This window comes from Candida orthopsilosis, assembly GCF_000315875.1.
Source record: "Candida orthopsilosis Co 90-125, chromosome 4 draft sequence".
Lineage (NCBI taxonomy): Eukaryota > Fungi > Ascomycota > Pichiomycetes > Serinales > Debaryomycetaceae > Lodderomyces > Lodderomyces orthopsilosis.
Window position 1 is genome coordinate 988,997 of NC_018297.1, and position 23,561 is coordinate 1,012,557.

Consider the following 23,561-nt stretch of genomic DNA (forward strand, 5'->3'; position numbering starts at 1 on the left):
GCTGATCAAATACAATATCTTTTTATATATAATGGTCTATGTATCATTATTTGAGTGGTTCTGGTGTTGAAATTGGAATAGTTTGAAGAAGGGGCACAAGTAGAAGAAGCCACAGGGGAAGTATATCTCGCAAATGCTATTTGGCAACCTCTGATTCTATGTAGCCACTGGCTCATTTTTAAAACAGGCAGGTTTAGTCATATAGCAGTTGATAGACATGAAGCAAAGACGTAGAGACACTATCTGAAATAATGGCGTCACTTTTTTTGTTGTTAAATTTGTTGTCAAATTTGTTGCAATTTTTAGTTGAAAATTTAGACCCAACACTTTGTCGAAAATACCAACATATGTCAGGCGTCTGTGGTGGACTAGACGATTTCAGGTATCCCGAATGGTCTCAATCTGCAACAGTCTAACCAGGTAGAACTTGCTGCTATTCGGAGATGTCAAATTTGATAGATACTGGATCCAAATCATATGTTTTTGAGCGAGGACTTGTTCTACTAGTTTTCCGCTTCCTCAGGAATTTATAAAAGCTTCCACTGCAGAGTATATCTATATACATTCTCAATCAATGATATTCCTCGGAGTTTAACCAGAGTCAGAATTTAATTATATTACCTAATTAAATTTCATTACATAATGCAACCGAGAAAAATACAAATCGATGCAGGAAGATGGAACAAAACTGATGACATACCGAATTGAAAAATTTAGAAACTTCACAAGTTCAATTGATTTCACTTTCTCTTCTTTCGATCACTTTATCACCACTACAATAGCACACAAGCATTCGCTATGGTTTCCGAATACGACAAATATGCCACTCCATTATCCTCAAGATATGCATCTGAGGAGATGTCGGCAATTTTTTCCCTCAGAAATAGGTTTTCCACGTGGCGTAAATTGTGGTTAAATTTAGCCAAAGCTGAAAAGGAAGTTGGATTAGATATGATTACCGACGAGGCAATTGAACAAATGTCAAAACACTTGACTATTACTGATAAAGAAATTCAAGATGCTGCTGTTGAAGAAAGTAAAGTGCGTCATGATGTTATGGCACATGTTCATGTTTTTGGTGAAACCTGTCCCGCAGCAGCTGGTATTATTCATTTAGGTGCAACGTCATGTTTTGTTACTGATAATGCTGATTTAATCTTTTTAAGAGATGCCTATGATATTTTAATTCCTAAATTGGTTAATGTTATTGACAGATTGAGTAAATTTGCTTTGGAATATAAGGATTTGCCGGTATTGGGATGGACTCATTTCCAACCAGCTCAATTAACAACTGTTGGTAAAAGAGCCACTTTATGGTTACAGGAATTATTATGGGATTTGAGAAACTTTGTCAGAGCTAGAAATGACATTGGATTAAGAGGTGTTAAAGGTACAACGGGTACTCAAGCGTCCTTCTTGTCATTGTTCCATGGTGATCATGATAAAGTTGAAGAATTGGACAAACGTGTTGTTGAATTATTAGGATTCGATACTGTTTATCCAGTCACCGGACAAACATATTCTCGTAAGATTGATATTGATGTATTGGCACCATTGGCCAGTTTTGGTGCTACTGCTCATAAATTTGCCACTGATGTTAGGTTATTGGCCAATTTAAAGGAGATTGAAGAGCCATTTGAAAAATCACAAATTGGATCCAGTGCCATGGCTTATAAACGTAATCCAATGAGATGTGAACGTGTTTGTTCATTGGCTAGACACTTGGGTGGGTTGTTTAACGATGCAGTTCAAACTGCTTCAGTACAATGGTTTGAAAGAACTTTAGATGACTCAGCAATTAGAAGAATCAGCTTACCTTCAGCATTTTTAACTGTTGATATTTTGTTGTCAACAATGTTGAACATTACATCAGGTTTAGTTGTTTATCCAAAAGTTATTGAACGTAGAATCAACTCAGAATTACCATTTATGGCTACAGAAAACATTATCATGGCAATGGTTGAAAAAGGTGGATCAAGACAAGATTGCCATGAGGAAATCAGAGTTTTGTCTCATCAAGCTTCAGCCGTGGTTAAACAAGAAGGTGGTGATAATGATTTGATTGAACGTGTTAGAAACACTGAATACTTCAAACCTATTTGGGGTGAATTGGATGAATTATTGAATCCAAGTACTTTTGTTGGTAGAGCTCCTCAACAAACTGAAAAGTTCGTCAAGCAAGATGTTGCCGAAGCTTTGGAACCTTTTGAAAAGTACATTACTGAAGAGCAAGTTGCATTGAAGGTTTAAAATGTGGAGAGCTGAGGGGATATTTTTATTGTGTATAACACTAAAATGAACAGTTTTTGATGACTATAAATTCGTACTTTTTAGATGCTCTTGGAGGGGCTTTGTATTTTAGTAAGATCTCGCAATTGTTAGCCAAGACTTACCAAACGTTTCGTATTATGCATTTGAAAAGGAGAACGGTATGCGAAGGGGTTGGGGGGGAAACTGGAATATGGAAGGAAAAGTCTGACGTGTTCATTTTGAGACTTCTATGAAGTGGTTTGCTCACAACTTGCATAATGGTCAAGCTTTCGTATTATAAAGTTTGTTTACTAATCAACCTGGTTCGCAAAAGATTTGTAACTACTGGAGAAGCCCATGGGGTCAACACAAGATACCCAACAGAGCCCCCCCCCCCAAAATACACAAAACTTCTCCGGACGTCCCACATCCACCGCCGCTCCATCATAATGAGCTCGTAACCCATGCCAATATTTTCTTGTATTCTAATAGGGTCTAAGGATTATTTACTTTTGTGTAGCATAACACTATTGTGTACAATTTATTTTGGTCCTTTCAGTGTTCTTTGTCTCTTGTCCTTCGGACTGAACGTAAAGATTATCGGTTTCTCTACTTTCAGTTGTTTTACAAAAGATCGTTGGACATATACGGCCGTGAGATCATTCAACTATTTTAGAAGAAGAAAAATACGTTTGGTTATAGTTTAGTTTATAGAAGTGACTCACCGGGCTAGAACTGGCATTCCGTTGCGATACAATCACACCATTAATTGCGAATAATATAAGTGATGTATTGTACTAGCTGTAGAATTCCTGAGTATTAAGAAGACACAACAACGCAAGAGTATATTAAGGGGTTTACAGATAAGCATAGACTCTTGTATCAAGGAGCCATATAAGAACCAATCCTTAGTCATTAAAGGGAGGGAGGATGTAAAATTGAATTGTTGGTTTTCTTTGTTACGTGTTGAGGTGCGTAATGCGCAAATTCTTAAACCGAGTAACAAAGTCATGCACATTATTTGGTCTAAAATTCATTGCTTCTATTGTTTATTGTAATTTTTGTGTACACAATTTTAAAAAGGTCTAGACTATCTCGTAAATTGAATTTATAAAAGATTAATACACACAAATATTATAGTACCAGTACTCAAACTATGATGAACAAACAAACAAACAAATGTTTCTTAGTCATCACGACATAAACACCTCGTTCTTCGTCACCTCTCTTTTTGGCCGACTAGGTAAACGAAAGTAAGAACTGAAGTAGTTAATAACACATGATCAAGAACGAATCGAATTAAGAAAAAGTAAAGGATATGATCACAACCATGTAAAAATTACATTCTTGATTGGAAATAAAAATATTGATCTCTTGGCATTGGCAATTCCTGAAACTCAGGACTTTTTGCAGGCATGGTGTTAATTGGAGGTAAAATACGTGAATCGTATGGTACCTTCTTTTGACCCTGTTCTTGCAAATGCAGTGGAGAGTAAGTAAATTCCTCTTTGATTATGGATGACCTTGGTGTTTGTGATACTGCTACCAAAGGAGGCAACTGAATGTAATCATTAGTATGGGCAGCAACGCGCAGTGCCATCATGGGCCCTATTGGTTGTTGTTGTTGTTGTTGTTGTTGTTGTTGTTGTTGTTGTTGTTGTTGTGGTGGTGGTACCAGCATGCGATGTGGGATATCAATTGAAGAACCTCTTGGTGCTGTTGGAAATGGTGGTGGATAACTTGGTCTCTGTTGAGGGGAAAAACCATTAACAAATGGATAATGCTGACTTCTGATACTTCCAAAGCGGTCATCAAATGATAGAGACCTGGTTGAAAATGGTTGTGGAATTTGCTGATGCTGTTGGAATGAGGAAGGTATTTGATATTGTGGTGACTGCAAACTGCTGAAGACGGGTTGGTGCTGTTGTGGTGTTACTTGGTTTTGAATAGGCTGTGAATCCAATGGCGATTCAAATTGAGGAGGGGGTAATGTTCGTGCTGGAGGAGTGGTTGTATTCTGAGTCACGACGACATCATTAACCAATGTATCAACCTCAACTCCTTCAGCCTTACCCTTTAAACTCTCAATCAAACTCATTTTGAACCGTTTCAAAGCATCTTCGATAGGAAATGTACAATAAACATTTCTCTCATATCCAATAACACGTCTGACCCTCACATCATCAACGTCAACCTTATCCAAATTCTTTGCATTATCATTCAGACAGTTCCCAAGATCCTCAAATTCAACTTGCACCACACCATTAAACAAATCACGTTCAAAAGATCGACAATCAGTATATAATGAATAGTTGACTTGAGTTGAAGGTATGAAATATATCTTCATGTTGCTCTTGTACCTTGGTCGAGCAATAATCTTTTTGAAAAACAAGTTATTTGGAACTTCACCATCACCACCAAGTGAATGTAACATTTCATCAGAATTCTCTTCATCATCGATTAAAGTGAAATCACCCGGTTTGGCAGTTTCCAATTTCAAAATTGAAGATCCATGAATATCATCAGTAGTTGATCTTGTAATTCTTACCAAAGTGAAATCCTTAGTACCGAAAAGGGTACTAACTGCAGTATCTAATGAATTAAAAGTAGGCGAAGCTTGACTCAGTTCACTGGTGAATGATTTAATAATTTTGTTTGAATATTCATTCAAGTCAACAACATTATTATCAATCAATTGTAATCCTTCAGATACAAGATACTTGTTAATATTATTATTACTTTGTTGTTTTAAATCACTAGATTCCTCCCATTCAACTCGTATTTCATTATATTCTTGCGTTGAAGCTTCATCATTGAATAAACAATAAATTTTTCGCTCATCAGTAAATGGAATTAAACAATGGTACAAGGTAAATAAATCATCACATCTAGTTAATTTGATCTTGATGCCAGCTTTCAAAGATTTAATATGTAGTTTCAGTTGTCGTGTATCACTTATTTTCTTTTTGGTGGAATATTTACGTCGTATGGCAAATTTGACAAATCGTTTGTTGGCAAGGATACGTTTATTGATTTTAGATTTGGGAACTTTGTCACGTAATTGCAACAATGGTTTGTGTGAACTGAAGGAGTTGTTGTTGTTGTTGTTGTTGTTGTTGCTGTTATTGTTGAAACTGGAAGGAGTTATAGTGGTAGTGCTGGAACTTGAAAAGCCCATGTTTGTGGCAACAATCCTTGAAGGAGAAGAAGGTTCTCGAGGTGATACCGAAAACAATACTTTATTAGTGTTACTTGCCAACTCCAGTTTGGTCAAAATTGATGCGTTTCTAACTTTACTAAGTTCAATTGGCGATGAATTTATCGATGAAATAGAAGAACCAACTTGACTTTCTGAGTTGATACTTGAAGCTGGATCAACATTACCAGTGTCAATATTGGCAAGTGAATTTCTTCTCCAGGAGTATCCTGGAGGTGGAGTTATTATAGATCTTGGAGATCTGTGATCATTTAGTTGAGCTAAACCAGGCCCTTGATTATGTGTGTTACTGATGAGGTCCCCGTTACTTTTTGGTGGCCCTTCCATTGTACGTGCTTGTCTTTCTCTTTGTTGTTGCTGTCTATTGAGGATTTCATCAGCGTTTAACAAATCCAATAAGCCCGCCATTGCTGTTTTAGTATCGGGTAGTATTTTGAATGAAAAAAATGAGGTAGTAGTTTAGTGAAGCTGTGGATATTATCAAGATACAAGATAATTCCAAACAGATATTGGTGTTCCTGTTGAAAAGATTACGCTAGATTAGCGCTTGATTGGAAACCCGTGAAAACCTATTCTGTATGAGGAAGCTTGACGGAATAGGAAAGGTGATAACAGTATCAGATCTGTAGGTATTTGTTGTCTTTGTAAAATATAGGAATAATTGGAGTTACCAAATGGCAGTACTAATTCTAGGGAATGAACAAGAAAAAACTGCAAAATTTGAAACTGATGTTCTTTTTCTCAAGAGATCTCACTTTTGTAGTAATATCCTTGAAGTTGTAATGTAGTTTATATATCTATGATCCAGTTGGTCAGTACCTGAAAGAAACATGCGACAACATGTAAACAAAAAGGTACCAAATGCTTTGGTATTTATATAAACAAAAGAGTTTTAGACAGGGCTGGTTTTTGTGTGCAGTCTGACATATAGGGAGGTTTGTTCTTTTGATCTCTTTTTGCTAATCACTTCTAGCTCTCTTTTTTCTTTGACTTGCATTGTGTGCTGTGTTGAGTATATACAGTACCATAGGGTTAGTATGCATATTATGGTTATCAACACTTGTCTTGGTTTTATTGTTGTTTTTTAGTCCTTTTTGTGCATGGTGTAACATGTACAATGGATTAAATGTTGCAATAAATTTAAAAGCGTACACAAATGAGATGTAAAAGAGCAAAAACAAAAAGATAAAATATTATATATTTGCGGAACTCATTTTTATTGTTCTCTCTGTTTGTAGAGTATGTGTCTTTCAATATTCAATAATGTATATAACCAGAAAAAGAAATCAAATAACAGACAAAGCGCTGGACAAAACAAACGTACAATGGAATACGGATCATCTGGTAAAATTCCCCCTCTCTCTTTTTTTGATTTAATTACACTCAGTAGATCAAGGTGTGACAAAAAGCTTACAGGTTTGGTGTGTCTTTGGAACTCACGGGAAAACTTCCCCGCTGAAGAAAAAGCAATTTAAGGGCAGGGCGGGTGTACGAGTAGTTCAAACGTACTTTTCCAAGACATCCGGCTGCTCAGTTTATATTTTTTTGCTCCACTTGTTTTGGTCTAAATGGCTAGTTGTGCATAGGGAAAATGGCCTAGATCTTTTTAGTCAAAGAAGGAACAAGCGCGGTAGCATAAATTTAAGTGTAGTTCTCCAGGCTTTGGTCGGCTTAGACAATAGCCGGAGTTGGGTGCATACAGCATCATCGCCAACGCTTGTGTGCCCCAATGCATTTCCATTTCTGGATGTAACAGCACCCGAAAAGGACAAACAGCAGAGCACAATGGTTCTATGACAATGCTCCCAAGTAGAAGTGTCCAATTTATTTTGTGTGACATGCATTAGCTTTAGAAGATGCTAAGCTGGAAGCAAACAAATAAAAAAAGGAACCTTTTTTAAAGACAGTGTTCTATTCTTGTATTGACATGTCTTCCACCGCATTGCATCACCATGTTACCATCCATTTTGAGCCAGAATCAGATGATAATAGGCTGAATGGGTAAAAATCCTCCCCCAAAAAGAAACAAATAATAAAATGAAGCACAATATTATAGAGTACTTGGGTACGTTTGCCACGACTACAAAAAGGGTTACAAAAGTCTTTAATTATTCAAGTCTTGCTCTCTTCTACATACACAGATGGGTTATGATTATGTCTCACTTTGCACGTTTATTTTTTGTCTCGAGACTTACACATACCAAGTTAACACTTAGTCCAAGTTGCATGTGTTCTGTTCTAATAATAAAAATCGTAATTACAATGTAAATCTAAGATTATTATAAACACCAAAAAACCTGTTTGTTCCATGATTTTAGTTTCAACTAAGTAGGGTTTAGAGCCTAAAAAAAGTATGAAAACTCTATTTACGAAGCAACTTTAATGTGACACATAAAGTTAATAAATGATATGGTATTTTGGAGTCCCCACATTCCTTATCCCGTGATCCCAATCAAAAGCTTCAACATTTAGGTTCATTGAAAGGTACGGAATTTAGAATCTGGTATTCTATTTTTTCCCTTCAATTCCGCTCTTCCATTCCCTTCTGCTTTTCAGTATATGCGCAAAAGGCTAAATGGGCTCAAAAGCCTAAAAAACCTTGTATTTTACCTCTCTCTACACAAGTGAAATTTGTTTTAGATAGCTAAAAGAGTCTAAAAATTCTTAAAGGTGAATCTTTTAGCTCACACATTTCTTGATTTAATCTATAATCACTGATCAAAGTCACAAAGTAGAATCGTTAGCTCTAGTTCTCACGTTGTTTTCCAAATTTTTAATATGCATCATCTTGCCCCAACAGAAATTGCAAACCCCTACAAAGCCAAGATAAGAAAATATACCGCACAACAAGTAAATCCTTAAACAATGTAAAATGCAACATTAAAAAAAATAATAGAAAATAGAAATAGTGATTTTCTTTTTTGTTTAGTGAATGGTAAACACTATGTTAGCAACTTTTCGGTTCTTTTACTCTATATTCTAACTACTGGAAACATGAAATGTTTCAAAAATTTGCTCTGTGAAACTTCCAGACACTCACATAAATAAACTTCCCAGCATATACTCCACCCTTTTTTGTCGATTCGTGGCGAGCTCAAAATTTTACAAAGATTGATTGTAGCATATAGGGGCGGCAAAAGCTGCCCTTTTTTATTGACGCTATTGCGCTTATTCTTTACTTTGTGTGATAAAATCAAAATAAAAACTTTTGGCGCCAGGTACACGACCTTTTTTCTACGCATACAAAATAAGCCTTTATTGTGTTTCTTTTTTAATCGAGGCTGGTGCTAAAAACAAAATTACGCATTGGTCTTGCATTTAGCCGCGAAGGAATACTCGGATGCGGGACCACTGGAATCGAATCTTCGCATATGTCCCCGGAGACAAGAGCAAAACACGAGAGAGAGATAATTGTATTTCTTTATTCGTTATCAATAGAAGCATTTCGAACCTTCTTCACAAAGCTACTTCTACAATTGTGGTTATTAATTTCGTTGTGGTGTGGTTTTTGGCAAATTCTGGAGAAATGTTCAACTAACCATTACGGAATTTTGTTTTCCTGGGAAACAATAGGATGATGATGGTTTTGATATGAAACCAGAAACTAGGAAACGTGAAAACCTTAATTGATTATACAATAACCAGTGTTGTTCTTGGACGTTTTTATGTTGCTCATTCGTCCCAGTTATGTTTGCTTGATTTTACCAACATTTAAACTGTACCGAACAAACTGGTCGTCTTTTAGCCGAAACTTTGTAAGTACATGCTATGAAGAAGCTACTTAGTTGGAAACGACATGAATATCTATCTCCTAATTTTGTAAATAAACTTCCCATAAAATTTCATCGTCATAAACACAAAAAAAGATGATGTAGTCTATTGCTGATATTTGCAACTTCATTTCTTAAACTCGGTTAGTCTTTACAGAAAAAAGTTTTAAGTTAGTGAAGTAATGAAAATTTACAAGTAGTCAAAGTCCTTAGAAAGCTGTTTTGATGAGAAAATTCAGAGGTTGACGTTTTATTTCAAAAATCATGCGAGATTAATACCAAAACAGGCTCGTTGTTTGAACGGTGAAACGAAAAACATGTGTCTATTTGATTTACCCGATGTCTCGGATTTAATGCAACTTTTCCAACAGAATCAATGTTTCCAAATGGAATAAGAAGAGTTGTTTACATATAACCGGAAAATTTTGACAGCTAATATTTTTTGTGTGTTCCGTCATGACATCCTTCTCACAAATATGTCAACCTTTCAAGGTTTCTTCAAACTATTTTCTTTGTTGTGAAATCAGCCACAAACAGGGCATGTGTTTTTTTTTGTACACAATCAGTCAATTACAACAATAATTACTCGTTTGTGCTTTCTTTCGCCTCGGTTGCTTTTAATCGATTTTGTAAAACTCGAAGTGACGTGAAATTACCCCTCATTTATTTCATATAGCGTTGGAGAGAAATTTATGAAATACGCTTATAATTTTGAAGCCAAGTAGCTTGAAACCTGTTAGTTCATATACTTACAACAAGGCCATAACGAACAGTTAAAATTTTTTAGCTCTGAGTAATTATCGGCTATAAAAGTTAATATATATCTAGAAACTAATTATATTTAAATAGTAATATTCACCCTGGGAATCAGATGATGTCACCACAAGTAACAAAAGTGTTAGGTAGATTATGGTTAAACAATCCCTTTCTTAGTACATCAAAGGGAAAGAATTGGCGGATAGGAGTTTTGAATTAGAATTAGTGAGGTCAAAAGTGAATTGTATCGTAATTTACTCCTATTTGGTTCCTCATGCATTTATTACAATAGCAATCGTCTCTCGGACCACAAAAGTCTCTTCTACTCTGAGGAATATTCCTCATCCTTCCTTTTTCAAGAGGACGAGTTTGTCAATGAAAAGAAGTTGCTATTCCTTTCCGCTTTCCTTATCATTCGATTTTCTATAATTGCTCGGTTTCTAAAGTGGACACGATTTTGCAATACTATTTAGTTACCAGCATATTGTTTTGCTAGGTCCTAAGGATTTACAAATTTACTCCACCATCCAGCTCCCATCTTTGCTTTACATTGTACTTCCAAAGTTGACGTCACTAGTCATACATAGGATGCCTGATGCCATAATCTATTTGAATTATGGAAGACTAAAGAACAATCAAACACAAGTGAGAAATGGTTTGCAATTGGGAGAACAATAAAAACCCGAATCCAATGTTGTTTTTGCTTACAGGTTGTACATTGTAAAGGATTCACATTCAAGACCAATTTATGAGACACAAACAAATTAAGGAATAAAAAGATGTACATACAATTTGGCCCTGTTACATTGCATTTAGGATTTATTACATTTATTCGAAACTCTTTTTACATTTGCTTCATCGAGTGAGGGGGGTTTGATCTGTTCGCTATGTACAGAACTCGTTGTAAGGAGAGTAAAGAGGAGAAGGAGTGAGGAGAAGATAGAGGTTGATCCTTGAGCGGATTTGCAATAACAATGGTGAGTTTGTAGTACATGGCCAAGAATTGGTTAGCGAAACGTGTGGAATATGTTTGCGTGACCATACGACAAAATCTAGCCCAGTAAGGAGTAAAATACGCTGCGAGCTTTTCTTAATTACCAAGCAAAAAGTTTTAAAAGTGGTGGAAGTTCTAAATGTCAATATACACATTAGCATTCTATACATTAACAAATATGAAGTCTTACAAAAAGACTTCCATATATTTAGTTCTAACACAACTGTACTACTTAGCGTGCTTACTTGCACGCCTCTAAGGACATTCCTATGTCGCCATTCTCAGAACAATAACCTTACTAAATCTCTTCCACTTTTTACCTTTTCTATGCACTAGTTTTGTTGATCTATAACTGAATCAAAGTCTTCAACTTCTTTCAACTTGTAGTCTTGTGCCAATGATACTTCAACTTTATGATCATTTGCATATTGCAACCTTGCCAATTTAGCTTGTGGACCCCATCCATTGACTGGAGAATTTAATTTAAAAGGCAACAACCATGAAGTAATGGGAATAAAATTATCAGTCAAATTGATTAATTCATGAATCAAATCTTCAATACAAATAAGCCCCAAATCTTCAAATTTATCTTCAACTACTTGATTATTGTCCAACTTGACAACTTTAGACTGTGTTTTTCCACTTTCCGCATCAGTTTCTTCAACAATTATACGAGCTCTCTTTTGAAAGAGTTTACGTATAGATGAAATTGAAGGTTGGCCGATTATGACATATGGTGCAATTAATCCTAATAATTTGATTGTTGATTCATTAGCTTTAACAAATACACCAGTATTTGACTCAGTCAATTTCAATACTTGCAAGATTTGATATGCCTTTTTAGGAATTTTCAACCCTTTAGTGTGGTTGGGTATTCTAATGACAAATAGCAACTTATATTCCCCTTGGTCTTGCACTTTGGTATTGTCACCATTGTTGCTTATTGATGTGGGTCCATTAATATTGTTGATCTTTTTAGCTACCTTCTTGATTCTCTTGCGTTCAATTTCATTGGATTTATGATTACTTAGTAAGGTCTCTGCTCTAATAAATTTATTCTTTTGTTGTAATTTGGCCTTCTTCGAAGCTGCAATTTTTTCTTTGACCTGTTCTTGTTTTTCTAATCTTTTACGATCAGCGTTTTTACGTTTACGTAATAGGATTTCCGGGTTTGAGTTGAGGATGGCCATGGCTAGCGGGCGTTTAGTTAATGGGTGTGTAAGGTGAAGGTTGTAAATTGGGAGGTTTCAATTTTTTTTTTCCCTCGATGAGATGAGATTTTTGATAAACAGCGTGAGGCTCAAGGAGTTTTAGCTTTTTAGCTCGTGCCAATTCTCGACCGAAGAAACAAATTTTAAAGCAGGTTTCACACGAGAAGTATGGAATGAAAAAAAAGAAAATTTCGTACCAATTAGTGCGGCAAGAATGTGTCGATCGGAGTGAATCTAGGTGGAGAGGGTGTAGAATATACGATATAGGACCACATGACAAGGCGCCGGAACAGATAAATACATTACATGTCAGAGAAAAGCTCACAATTGGCTACTTTTGGAAACAATACAAAAGCAATTTGAACGGGTACATAGATGCGTACCAGAACGTGACTTATCTCAAAAAATGGCTTTGGATGTCAAGTAACCACTCTTTTCTAAAACCCCGTTGAAAGTATCACATAGCTAGAGGAGTGAAAGACTGTGACTACTTTTCAAGAAAACCTGGGCTTTTCCCCTTCATCTAATTATGCTTAGTCTCTACTCCAAAACGAGCTCACTCTTTCTTAAAATGTTGGATTTAGGATATGTATAACCTATGCGTTGAACATACATGCTCCTCCCTCCCATGAGCTACTCTTCCGCAAACAGCAGTCCACAGAATATTGTCGATGGTCTTCAATAGTTGTGATGATTTCACAATAGCACTATATCATACAATGGTGATAAGTAACATCTATATCTTCTTGATCAGAATGTTTATTTATAAATCAATTACGTAATATGTAATGAAATTTTTTATTCTTTTATTTTATTTTTTTATTTTATATTTTTCAGTTTTTGATCTGCTAACTTTAATTTAATTTAACCAGATCAGGTATATATGAGAGATCAAAATCTTTTCAACAACAATTAACAGGTCTTACTCTTATAAAATAATAATTTCACATATTTGATTATCTATCAACAAAAGGAACTTACACCGATTTGTAACAGAGCTACAACTACTAATTTAGAGGAGAAAGTACCACTTAACAATCACCACCATCATCATCTCCCTTTGCTACCCTTCTCCCCTCTACCATACAACAACCTTTTGCACCCTTTGCATTACTTCCATTTTTATTAGCTCGCTTTTTTTTATTCCTTTAGTTCTGTTCCAGTTACCTGTTACATAGAACCCTTGACATCATTATAGGGTGGCTTCTCCAATTTCATTGCAGACTTTTCATATATTATAGATACCCATTGCATTTTTAGAAACAAAAAACTGATGATTTTATGAACCCTGAGCGCTATTCATCACATCAAAGGTCAGCTCAGTTACCACAACAACGGCAGGAGAAGCAACAACAGCAAACACGACATCAACAACAGCAACATCAATATCAGCATGCATCACTTCAGCAAGGAGCATCTCATGACTTTTCAACATCAGATCAAGAACCACAGTTACAGCACCAACAATATTCACAACCCACAACTTTTGCATCTTTACAAATACAGCCCGAATATCTTCAAGAACAAGTTTCTGAACAACTGTATACACAACCAATAAACCCTACATATATCCAACCCCAACGGATACTGTCATCACAACCATTGGGACAACAACAACAATACTACTCACAACCTGCATATCTCACCCAAGAAAGCATTAATTTAAGCATGCCTCAATCGCATCAATACACTAATTATAGAGCTACTGGCCAGTACAGTAATACTGCTTTTGCGAAACCAACGTCAGATCAAACCAATCTTGGCGCTTCATTACAGACTCGTCCATCACAGAGGCAACCCCTTCAGAGAATGCAACAAGGTGAACCGATACAGCAACCTGTACAGATACTGGAGCTACAAGCTAGATACGAACCAGTCCCAAGTCTGTCATCATCAATTAATCCAACAAGTGAGTCGTATCGACATAACCAATATGGTCAAGCAACAACTGCATCATCTCCATATACACTGCAGCTGAAATCACAACTACAGCAAGATTTACAGCAAGAGGATGTAGCCAAAGGTCCACCTCCAGCTCATCTTAGAAGGCATAGAAGAAACAACTCCTCCATCTCATCTGTTCTCCATTCCACTGCTTACGAGGAAGAATTGAAGAATATAGCGCTTTCAAAGATAAACATACCTTTACCCGAAATAGCTAGACGGATTAAACAGCTGGAGTTTGATAATTCCAATACACCATCAAGTTCACGATTAGCACCACAGGAAGGGTCTTTTGTGTTACCAGCCTCGTCGCCATCTTCAGCTCCTGAAAAGACCCAAACCACCAAAGAGGCACAACGACTGGTTTTTGGTATGGTGTGGCTACTAACATCCTGTGAAGTATCACCAACTGCAGTTATCCCACGGAACAGAATTTATGCTAGATATGTCCAGATTTGTGCGGACAACAGTCTATCGCCTTTGTCACCAGCTAGTTTTGGAAAATTAGTGAGGATTTTGTATCCAACTATAACAACACGAAGATTGGGAATGAGAGGACAACTGAAGTATCATTATTGTGGGATTCGATTGAAAGGTGAACAAAGTATGCAACTGCAGCTAATACAAAAGCAACAACAGCAACGATCACAACCGAGAGGACATTCCTTGGGATCAGAATTTACCATGCCATCACAGTGGCAATCACATTTACAGTCGCCGACTCGCCCTGGTATCAGTTCAACCTCGGTGGCTCAGTCTCCACTATCAACCAACTCGTCAATGTCACACGAAGAGTCGCCAAGATCAACATTTGCTACAAACACACCTATCTACAGCCCCATCAATTCACCATCGGTATTCGTGTCGTCTTCCATTTCTGATCAACTACCACTGACATCTCATATGAAGTACATACCGGACTTGTTCAAGCTTTTGGGAATGGAGTCAGTAGCGACCAAGTCTTACCCCTACACACCAATTGATCTACCACCTATATATTCATACCTACCAAAAGATACAGATCGCGATATTGCCGACACGCTATCCTCATTATACAAGGTACATATTAACACAGTGTTTGAATCGCTTCGATTTATGCAATTAAAACGATTGTTTTCAAGTTTTAACAACTTCAATAGCATATTATCTACTCCAGTTTCAAAGTTGTATACAGCTGATTCAGTTTTGGAGTGGGTAAAAGAATGTGATTTGATTATGTACAAGAAAATGATTCGAATGTTGAGCAAGTTACATATGCAATATATGATGCCTCAAGATAATATTAATCAACTAAAGACAATTGCATTCAATTATACACGTACGTTGGGCAATTCCATAATCAACTCACGAAATTCGAAAAATTTCATTGCAATGAAGTTGAAGATGGCCAAACATTTTGTCAACTTGCTTAATCGGTTAATCAAAGTTATCGAGACTGGGTCTACTGCGTCAAGGATACTCAATGACGACAATGAGAAACAATCCATGTTGAATGATTGGCAGAAATTGAATTTTACTGACTTGGTCTCACGAGATGTTTTGTGCGCTGATGAATCAAATGTAAATATGTTGATTTTCATACTGACTGAAGAAGTGGTTAAATTGCTTGAGACTCCTTCAGTCGAAGAAGATTCTCCCATGCAAGTATATGCCGATTTTATCAGTGATTTGCCATCACGGTTTCCACGTACCAATGCCCGCATGTTTTTATTATTATCATCAAATTTATTGACGTCTATTCTTCGAGAAATAAGTCTTAATAGTGGCGAAGGATTTGGAGCATGGTGGATTGTGAGATGCTGGGTGGACGAATATTTAGCATGGACTATGGAAGTAGGAGGGTTTTTCCAAGATGAGTTGATAGCATACTTGAAAGAAGGTCAAGCAGCACAACAAGGAGAAGAAACTATGGAGTTACAGAAACAGGAAGAAATGTATCAATCTCAGCCTGTCGGCGATGCTGGATCTCAGGAACAAGAATACAACTTGAGTGCCGAAACTTCGATCGACTTACTAGGGTGATCTTATAATATCATAACTCAGGTGGACTATATAGCATAATAAATTGTCATAATGGTGTCAAGACCATCCTAGAGAAGGATGTTTGTAAGCATTTGTCGGTGTTGTACTGTTGGTGATTTCTCTCGAATTGGGAATGTTGTTGAATCGAAAACCTTACTGAGACTGAAACGATTATATTTGGTGCACAAAAATTACATTTTCAAAATTACCACCAAGCATTACAAACATGCCAGTCTAACAGCATAACTAATACATTGCAGTTTCCACATTCTACATACCTTCCAACATTGCAACGAATGTTATAACAATAACAATCCAAGAATAACCCATTTCCTTTGCCTGTAACTACTCATCCATTTGATAAACATTTGGTTGCAAAACTGGTTTCACGCCTCTTCTGCCATGTCTCAACTTACCACACTAGACAAGTTCAATATTGCCAAAATACAAATGGAAACGTCCAAAAACAAGGATAGTCCCGAATACTGGAAATTCAGATTAGCCATCAAATTGATTCAGGATATCTACATGTTTCCTAGTGATGAAAGTTGTAAAAGGGAATTTTACGATACGGTATCCAATGATAAAATGAGAGTTATGGGTAGAGAGTTTATTCCTGGAGAGAGAAGTGTTGTCGCTAATGTCGATTTTACTATTGGATCACATATTATGGATGTTTCTACAGTTGCGGTGCTTTTTGATGATTATGGGGATTCCCCACCGGTCTACATTACAAGATATCAGGAAATCTTCCAATCTATGCTCATCGCCACCAGAACTAATAAGGAGATCAACAGGATTATTTTGTTGACATTTTTGGTCATGTTCAATTATTTGGAAGACAGTGAGTTTGCAAGCAAAGTCAATAATCTATGTACTCATCAACGACAGATTCGCTTTGCTAGTGATGTGAGGAATTTTAGAGATTCAATTAAATCTCAAATGATTGATTTGTTTCATTCATACTTCAAGGCTTACTCGTTAGCTATGGAATTCTTCAAAAAGGGGCAAATAAAAATGGCCAAAAGTAGTTGGAAATTTTTGGAAAATTTAATCAATGTGGTTATGGTTAATCATTCAGTCTTAATGAATCATCATCATGAACGTATTGGTATATTTTTGGATCCTCAATTTGCTATATTTAATCACAGTTGTTTGCCAAATTGTTTGCAGATTGAATCGGGGTATAAACAATACTCAGTGGTTAATAGTTTGCCAATTCAGGTGAATGAAGAAATTACTGTTAATTACATTGATGTGAGTACCCCAGTTGAAATTCGAGTCTACAAGTTATTCACTAAATATCATTTCCATTGTCAATGTCAATTGTGCTCAATGAAACAAGATGTATTCTTCACCATGCAATGCAATGAGTGCTTAAAGCAGATCAAATCCTCTAGTTTAACTTCCGTGCTCACTACACCAAACACCATCTTGAAGGAGCAATCATGTTCTAAATGTTTTCACCCATTTGACTTGGATGTGTACACTCGACAAATTCAAATTCGAAATTTCTTTATTGCACTTATTCTCATTCCCAAATCAAATTACAATATCAATGATGAAGGGTATTTTAGCTTGTTATTGAAAGAATTTTCTGGTCTAATTGAAAGAAATGGTGCAACTTCATTGGTGAAGTTATTGGTAAAATCACTTGAAACTTTTCAAATTGTTCCCACTAGGGTATCATTTATAAAACACTTGATTGATGAAGTGATGACGACAAAGGTGTTTGCGCTATATACTTTCCCTTTCAATGTTATTGTTCAAAAGATTAGCAATGACACTTGTGAATGTAATGACTTCGATACCGGGTTGGAAAGTCTCAAGTATTACGCACGAGTTCTTTTTGCAGTCAAATTTCCTGCCGATTTGAGTAGCCAATTATTCTTTGACGAATGTGTGTTTTTGGATCTAGCATACCGGATAGAGAAGTTGATGTCAGTGCTAGTGGAGGAACAAGCTGATACATTTTTCGGTACATTTGAGGAATCGATGGAATTGTTTGCACGATGTGCATATTTCTTTTATAAACATGTCAAGTGTAAATTTGAAATTGAAAATGTCGAGGAAAAATTGTTGCAGCTCCGCCAGGGCTATCATCCCGTTAAATCAAAAAGGAGTATTCATTCGTGTTTGGAGAGATTATTTAGCTATGCCAATGCCAATATTTTTATCACAAAGACTCGCTTTCTTATATTCAATGCAAGACAAGAACAAGTCACCTTATTTCATACGTTTGACTCTGATGACTACATGTGAGAGAAGTGAATCTTTCTACAAAATTATATTCTATACATCATTTAATGCTACGCATACAGCTCCCTTGTGGTGTCCATTGTATTGTCTTACAGTCTCGCTGTTAGACAAATCCCACAACCTCACATAATGATCAGAACACGCAGTGACTAAATATGCACTATCTGCACTAAATGCACAATCCCATACCCATCTCTGATGCCCTTGCAATGTAGTCTCTAAAGCAAAATTCTGCTCTGTCGACCATATCCTTGCTGTGTGATCAGCAGAGCAAGTAGCTAAATGCCTCATATCGGTACTTAACAACACTCGGGTAATGTACTTCAGATGTGATCTAAATTTCGTCACTGGTGTTAATGAAGTTAAATCTTTTTGATTCAGCATTTTCCAGACATAGCAATTACCCTTGTTATTTCCCGCAACAAGCATCGATCCATCACTAGCTACACTAAGTGAATTAATCGGTACATCATCCTCAGGAATTAAATGATGAGTACATTGATTCTCACCAAGATCCCAAACTCGTATATTCCCATCTTGATCACAACTAATTAATTCACCTTGATTTGGATGTATAACAACTTCATTTACAGGACAGTTGTGTTTATAGTTTCGTTGCACTGAAGGTGATCTCACATCCCATACTTTTACAGTTCCATCCTCACTTGAAGTCACCATCCACTTGTTGTCAGCTTGGAATGCTAACGAGGTGACATTGGTGCTATGTCCTTCAAATGTCATGACTGGGTTATTATTGGGATTATTGCTATTTGATGAACCTGCATTATTATTCTGAACGGATGTATTTCCCGTGGCTCCAGCTTGCCGTATGTCGTACAACCTGACATACAAGTTGCCCGCAGCGGCGAGATATCGCTTATCGGAGGTGATTTCTAATCGATTGACTTGAGAATCAGTGTGCTGGATTGTTCTTGAACATACACCAGTAAGGGCGTCCCAGAATCTTATGGTATGGTCATATCCAGCAGACGCTAGTATCACGGACATGTTGTGGTAGCTAGGGTGTGTGTAATTGGTTTCATTTCGCGCTGGAAATTTTCCAAAGTCTAAAAATCTCTTTACAATAATATACATTAATCTCTATACATTACATAGTACAGCTACCCTCAAAAGTTATCCAAGATGGCTTGCTTTTGTGCTGGAGTTAATGATGATGGATAATCAACTTTATATGTGATTTCCAAATCACCTTTTTGACCCGGGCTTTTACTTATTGGCATTCCCAAACCTGGATAGTTGGTAGTTGAGTTTGGTTGTACAGGGCTTGATCTACTTAATGAAATTCTTCTTCCATCTAATGTGGTTACATCTTTTTCAAAACCACAAAGTGATTCCTTAAATGATAAATGAACATTCATTTTGATATCGTTTCCATCTCTCTTGAAAGTTGGGTTGGGTTTCTCTTGTATAACAAATTGTATAGTTTGTCTTGCACCACATTCAGGTTGGTAATCACCTTCATTGGCGAAATTGATCTTGGTACCAGATTTCCAACCCGGTTTTATATTAACTTCCAACACTTTTTGTTCTCTTGTTCCGCTGGCATCTTTTCGAGTAATCTTCATCTTCTTGGTGGCACCTTTATACAAGTCTTCTAATGATACTGGGAGTTGTATAGATACAGTGTCTGGCTCGGGTCTTTGTTGTTGACGTCCACCAAATCCACCTGGCATTCCACCACCAGCTGATCTGAATCCCCCACCTGCACCACCAAATGGTGATCCGCCGGCACCACCTCCGAACCCACTCAGGCTGAAAGTGAAACCATCGTCACCCATACCGAACCCACCCATTTGGGAAAAGATGTTGAATGCATCCGCTTGTGAGAAACCACCACCAGAGGATCTGAAACCACCACCTCCACCACCGAAGTTGAAACCACCGACACCGCCTCCTGCTCCACCAAATGGATTGCCAGGATCAGCCGCTGGAGCATTACCTCTTGCTGCTTCTAGACCATATTGATCATAAACTTCCCTCTTATCGGCATTGGATAAAATATCAAAAGCTTCGGATATTTCTTTAAACTTTTCAGTATCACCCGTTGGTTTATCTGGATGGTATTTCAATGCTTGTTTTCTGTAACCCTTTTTAATTTCTGCTTCACTGGCAGTTGGTTCAACGCCTAGTAAGTTATAAAGTTTTGTATCTTTAACCATGATTACTGTAGTGTTCTAAATCTATTACTCAATGGGGACAGTCAATTGGCTTTATAAATAGTATTAACGATGGATAAAAACTAAGTCGTGAAGTAAGAAATGAATAACGCTGTAGAGAAGATAGCAATTAATTTTCAATTTTCCAACTCGGTTCATGGAATCAGTTTTGTTCGCTACCTACCTACACACGCTACACATTTTTTTTCTGTTCTGTGATAAAATCGAGAAGATTCATCTCACTTCTAGAATATTCTTGTCTCTACACGTGATATCGGATATGTACATCCATTTGATTACACAGTGAAAAGCCCCTTAGTCATTCTTTTCAGCACTAACAGCAGCATCAGTCTTTGCTTTCTTCTTTAAAGCTCTTTGTCTAATAGATTTATGCATCTTTAAGTTGAGTTTGTTGGCAATTTTAGAGTAAACACCAACGGTATTGTCAATTCCAAAATGCATTAATGCATGTGTCCAGAATGGAGTGCTAGTAGCAAATCTTTCCTGTGCCCCACTTCTACGACCAACACTTTTCAATGCTGATGTAACGAAATCTTTTGCATTAGGGATTGTCAATGATGAACGTCTTATCTTGGACATAGCTGATGTAACCAAATAAGAGATAACCAACTCAACGTCAATACCCTCTGGGTTCAATTCACCTGCTAATGCGTTAGACCATTGCTGTAAAAATGCTTTGGATCCAGAGTATACAGCCAAGTAGGGGGTAGGCAACAATCCACCGAAAGATCCCATGGTCAAAATGAGACCTCTGGTTGTACCACGCGATTTTTCAACAGTTGCAGCAATAATAGGTGCAATAACTTGAGTAATTCTCAACGTGGCAGTATTGTTTATGGTTATGATATTTCTCAATTCAGTTGTGTCAGTTTCTAAGAATGGAACCGGAATGGAGTGAGATTGTCCAACATTGTTAATCAAGACAGAAATCGGCAAGTCATAAATGGTCTTTTCCAATTCCAAATAGTTAGCTTCATCGTCCAGTGCTGCATCAAATGGAACAACTCTAGTATCAACTTTGTACTTGGCTGTAATTTCCTCAGCTACAGCCTCCAACTTTGATTTTGTTCTTGAAACCAACACAACAGCTAAACCACGCTTGGCTAATTGTAGAGCAAACTCCTTACCAATACCATCAGAAGCACCAGTAACAACGGCCCATTTTCCACTATGGGCACCATATTTGACGAAATCGACTGGAGGTACAACAAAAACGTCAACAAGTAAGGATCCAAATTTGAGGATGAATGTGGTTAATTTGAAAACACCAAGTAGTAAAGCAAATACTAAGATGTAGAATACAATTGGGTTATCGGGAAGTGATTGGAATAGTTGTTCAATTGATGACATGATGATTGAGAGAAAGGTCGTAATGGATTACTCCTTAAAAATTCTCTGTCCCTTTTTTTTGTTGGGCGGAAGAGGGTTTACGCGTTCAACCAAGATGCCGAGGAATACTTCAAAATGTTTTAGTTCCAACAAGCTCCTACAGAGAGGTAGAGTAACATCCAACGAGGTCACTATTATTAAATATATACAAATTCATCCAACTTTTCTGTCGTTAGTTGCACATGTAATTCCTCTCGAGAAGCATGTTTTTCCAAACTCGAAAGGGCCATTTCCAATCTCATCTTTTTCTTCTGTAGCTCTTGAATAGCTTCATCAGCTTTAGATTGTTCGTTGTAGTTATCTTCCAAGCTGGCTTGTTGCGTTTCATCTGTTATTCCCATAATATGTATCCAAGGATTTTGAAACTCTTTTAACTTTGTATCATGTAGAAAATCTTTGTAATGTCGAGAGTTTTTATCTACCACGCCTCCAGACTTGTAGAATTCACCCAGGTGATGTGTGTTTCCATTTCGACTCTTGTACCCGCCTCTAAATGACCCTCCTCTATAGCCACCTCCACGACCAAACGATGTATCTTGACCTTGGTATCCACTATCTTCTTCGTCATGCTCTATGCTGCCTTGTCTATGCTCCACAGGCTGAGGGGACTGCTCTTCCTCCCATTCTTCATGTTCAGAATACGAACTTCCTCGGCTCCTATCATCACGACCACTAAAGCTGTTATGTTTGCTATAATAGCCACTGCCACCACGACCTCTAAAGTTATTTCCATAATACAGTGAGTTATAACCCCCACTATAGCTTCCACGTCCACCACGATACAGCAGGCCTCTACCTCCTCTTCCACCTCTACCTCTGTACGCGCCTCGATAAAAGTTGCCCTGACCATGATAATCATCACTATACCCAGTTCCCTTATCTGAACCACTTCTTCCTCTTCCTGCAGAGCCTCTATATGAATCGTATGACATGATGTTTGATATGTTTGTGAGTGTAGATAATAGTTGTTAGGTTGACTTATTTTTTTTTTTTTTCATTCGTCGTAAATGACCCACTTGTGGCAATAAAGTGTGACACTAAAATTCATACCGAGGCTAGACCACACCAATGTGTTTTTGGGTCCTATACTAGTCACAGTCGATCACAACGGGAAGTAACTACAATTTCTTGAAATGGCTGCGTGGCCAAGAAGCAAATCCAGATAAAGTTGCTACATTACAGTTTCAAGGTGGTTCTAGATTGTTGTTAGCATTCCCTGTCGAAGCATGGAAGTACCATTTAAGTTTTAATCAGCACTATACAACATGGGCATACATATCAATGAGGTGGTGCCTTTGCTTCCTCTCATCCATCTGTTGTTGTGGCTCTTGTTTGCAATTATTTTTGCAATCACATTTCCTATTGTAGTAAAAATAAGCGTGTGCAAACCAAAATGTATACAACAAAAAGAAGAAAAAAAAAATTAAATTGATTTTCGGTTACAAAACGTTTGTTTATTAAAACAATCCCTTTTCTAAGTTTGAGTGATTTAACAAAAGGGAATAGGAGGAAATATCAGAATCAAACAAAGATCAAAAGTTAGAGATAACA

General features: G+C 37.0%; 9 protein-coding genes across 9 annotated transcripts; 3 read left to right on the top strand and 6 right to left on the bottom strand. All coding sequences in view use genetic code 12, as the record gives it.

Moving 5' to 3' along the window:
* Positions 1-798: 798 nt before the first annotated feature.
* CORT_0D05070 (Ade13 adenylosuccinate lyase) lies at positions 799-2,250 on the top strand (the record flags this gene model as incomplete). Its single annotated transcript, XM_003869433.1, has 1 exon — positions 799-2,250. The coding sequence occupies one exon, from the start codon at positions 799-801 to the stop codon at positions 2,248-2,250; it is 1,452 nt and encodes a 483-aa protein (XP_003869482.1).
* Positions 2,251-3,589: 1,339 nt separating this feature from the next.
* On the bottom strand, positions 3,590-5,875 carry CORT_0D05080 (hypothetical protein; the record flags this gene model as incomplete). The annotated part of the gene is made up of 1 exon (XM_003869434.1): positions 3,590-5,875. One exon carries the CDS (start codon positions 5,873-5,875, stop codon positions 3,590-3,592), a length of 2,286 nt encoding a protein of 761 aa, XP_003869483.1.
* A 5,444-nt stretch (positions 5,876-11,319) lies between these two features.
* On the bottom strand, positions 11,320-12,177 carry CORT_0D05090 (Rpl7 ribosomal protein L7; the record flags this gene model as incomplete). The annotated part of the gene is made up of 1 exon (XM_003869435.1): positions 11,320-12,177. One exon carries the CDS (start codon positions 12,175-12,177, stop codon positions 11,320-11,322), a length of 858 nt encoding a protein of 285 aa, XP_003869484.1.
* Positions 12,178-13,479: 1,302 nt separating this feature from the next.
* Positions 13,480-16,164, top strand: CORT_0D05100 (Rfx1 DNA binding protein; the record flags this gene model as incomplete). Its single annotated transcript, XM_003869436.1, has 1 exon — positions 13,480-16,164. One exon carries the CDS (start codon positions 13,480-13,482, stop codon positions 16,162-16,164), a length of 2,685 nt encoding a protein of 894 aa, XP_003869485.1.
* Positions 16,165-16,566: 402 nt separating this feature from the next.
* On the top strand, positions 16,567-18,426 carry CORT_0D05110 (hypothetical protein; the record flags this gene model as incomplete). The annotated part of the gene is made up of 1 exon (XM_003869437.1): positions 16,567-18,426. The coding sequence occupies one exon, from the start codon at positions 16,567-16,569 to the stop codon at positions 18,424-18,426; it is 1,860 nt and encodes a 619-aa protein (XP_003869486.1).
* Positions 18,427-18,456: 30 nt separating this feature from the next.
* On the bottom strand, positions 18,457-19,518 carry CORT_0D05120 (intracellular transport protein; the record flags this gene model as incomplete). Its single annotated transcript, XM_003869438.1, has 1 exon — positions 18,457-19,518. The coding sequence occupies one exon, from the start codon at positions 19,516-19,518 to the stop codon at positions 18,457-18,459; it is 1,062 nt and encodes a 353-aa protein (XP_003869487.1).
* Positions 19,519-19,550: 32 nt separating this feature from the next.
* CORT_0D05130 (Sis1 Type II HSP40 co-chaperone) lies at positions 19,551-20,603 on the bottom strand (the record flags this gene model as incomplete). Its single annotated transcript, XM_003869439.1, has 1 exon — positions 19,551-20,603. One exon carries the CDS (start codon positions 20,601-20,603, stop codon positions 19,551-19,553), a length of 1,053 nt encoding a protein of 350 aa, XP_003869488.1.
* Positions 20,604-20,915: 312 nt separating this feature from the next.
* On the bottom strand, positions 20,916-21,971 carry CORT_0D05140 (microsomal beta-keto-reductase; the record flags this gene model as incomplete). Its single annotated transcript, XM_003869440.1, has 1 exon — positions 20,916-21,971. One exon carries the CDS (start codon positions 21,969-21,971, stop codon positions 20,916-20,918), a length of 1,056 nt encoding a protein of 351 aa, XP_003869489.1.
* A 176-nt stretch (positions 21,972-22,147) lies between these two features.
* On the bottom strand, positions 22,148-22,942 carry CORT_0D05150 (hypothetical protein; the record flags this gene model as incomplete). The annotated part of the gene is made up of 1 exon (XM_003869441.1): positions 22,148-22,942. One exon carries the CDS (start codon positions 22,940-22,942, stop codon positions 22,148-22,150), a length of 795 nt encoding a protein of 264 aa, XP_003869490.1.
* Between the last annotated feature and the right edge of the window lie 619 nt (positions 22,943-23,561).